Source organism: Condylura cristata, unplaced genomic scaffold, assembly GCF_000260355.1.
Source record: "Condylura cristata isolate star-nosed mole 26May11 unplaced genomic scaffold, ConCri1.0 scaffold00007, whole genome shotgun sequence".
In the NCBI taxonomy this organism is placed as follows: domain Eukaryota; kingdom Metazoa; phylum Chordata; class Mammalia; order Eulipotyphla; family Talpidae; genus Condylura; species Condylura cristata.
Genome location: NW_004567108.1, coordinates 613923 through 615429, shown reverse-complemented (window position 1 = coordinate 615429; position 1507 = coordinate 613923). Strand labels below are relative to the sequence as shown.

The window sequence follows — 1507 nt, the reverse complement described above, 5'->3', positions numbered from 1 at the left end:
TGCTGCCCGGTTCTGGGGCCTCCTTGGCCGGGCCCAGGGGCGAGTCTCGCGGCTTGAGGGCGTCGGCGGCCAGGGGCGAGCCCGGGGCCCGGGAGAGGGCGGCGGGCAGGGCCTTGTCCTCCTCGTCCTCGTTGCTCTGCTCCCCGTCCTGCTCGTCCATCTTGTCGATGTCGATGCTCTCCAGGTCGATCTCCTCGTCGTCCTCCGCCTTCTCGGCGTCAACCTCCGTGTCGCTGCCGAAGAGGGTGCCGTCCTCTGGGTCCTTGCTGCGCGCGCCCCAGGTCACCTTGTTCTCCTTCTTGAGGCGCCGGCGGGCGTTGGCGAACCAGGTGGACACCTGCGTGAGGGTCATCTTGGTGATGATGGCCAGCATGATCTTCTCGCCCTTGGTGGGGTAGGGGTTCTTGCGGTGCTCGTTGAGCCAGGCCTTGAGCGTGGTGGTGCTCTCCCGCGTGGCGTTCTTGGGCCGCCCGGGGTCCCCGTACTGGAACTGCCCGTAGGGGTAGTAGGCCGGGGCCGTGTGGGCCGCGAAGGTGGCCGGGTGAACCCCCGGGTTGTCCTTGAGTTCGTACTGGGAGCCCTGCTGCCACAGAGGGCGCAAAGGAGGGAAGAGGTGGGAGGCGGTGAGGGAGGGGAGGGGAGAGAGACCATCCGTGAGTCCCCAGCTGGAGGGAGGCGGCCACTCCCGGCTGGGCCAGGCCCTGCAGAGCACTCGGGAAGAAGTGCCTCCCCGGCCCCTTTTCCACGGACCCTGCACTTTTTTTGTCCCTGGAGTAAAGTTCCAGGAGCCGGCCTTCCGCAGAGGCCACAGCAGCAGGGGCCTGGCCCACCCCCACCTCCGCCCACCCCCAGAGAAGCTGACCCCCAGCTCTGCAAGCTCATCTACTCGCTGGAGGGGAACCTTTCAGCTGGGCTGAGAAAACATTTTCTCAAAGGTGAAGCACCACCGCCCGCCTCCCCTCCTTCCCCTCCACCCAGCGCAAACAAACCACCGGGCTCGGCGGCCGACTCCCGGCCATTTAAAACGAAAGCAAACTCCTTTCAGCCCCCAAATTAATCTGCATATAAAGGCCAGCCACACTCCGGGAGGCAGTGACAGGTAATTTAAATTTTTAATCCTGACAATAACAAAAAGACCCTTTTAACACACACACAGGGAGGAGGGCAGGGCTGGGCTGGCGGGCTGAGGCGCCGCTTCGGGCCTCTGCACTCTGACTTGCAGTCCTTCGCCAGCACAAACTGTTTGCAGGCAGTTAGAGGCTGTGATTTATTTGCAATCAATATTCTTTTTATCATCAGTAGTAAAACACAGCAAGTCAAATTATCCCATCAGGTTTTTGGGGCAAATAACATTTTATCTGTCTAACCACCTAATGAGGCCTCACGATCGCCACCCTTGGCCCAGCCAGACAGGCGACTTCACCTTTTGACTCCCAGGCCTCCAGTCTCAACTCCACCGGCCGGTGGCGGCGGGAACAGGGTCCGGCTCTGGGCTTCAGCAAACAGC

At 61.8% G+C, this 1507-nt stretch overlaps 1 protein-coding gene across 1 annotated transcript in view; it reads right to left on the bottom strand.

The window, feature by feature from the left end:
- IRX1 (iroquois homeobox 1) overlaps positions 1–1507 on the bottom strand; it is a 23967-nt gene that overhangs the window by 10444 nt on the left and 12016 nt on the right. Inside the window, exon 2 of the mRNA XM_012721734.1 lies at positions 20–665. Coding sequence (XP_012577188.1) covers positions 20–665 — 646 coding nt within the window. The remainder of the gene's footprint in view (positions 1–19; positions 666–1507) is intronic.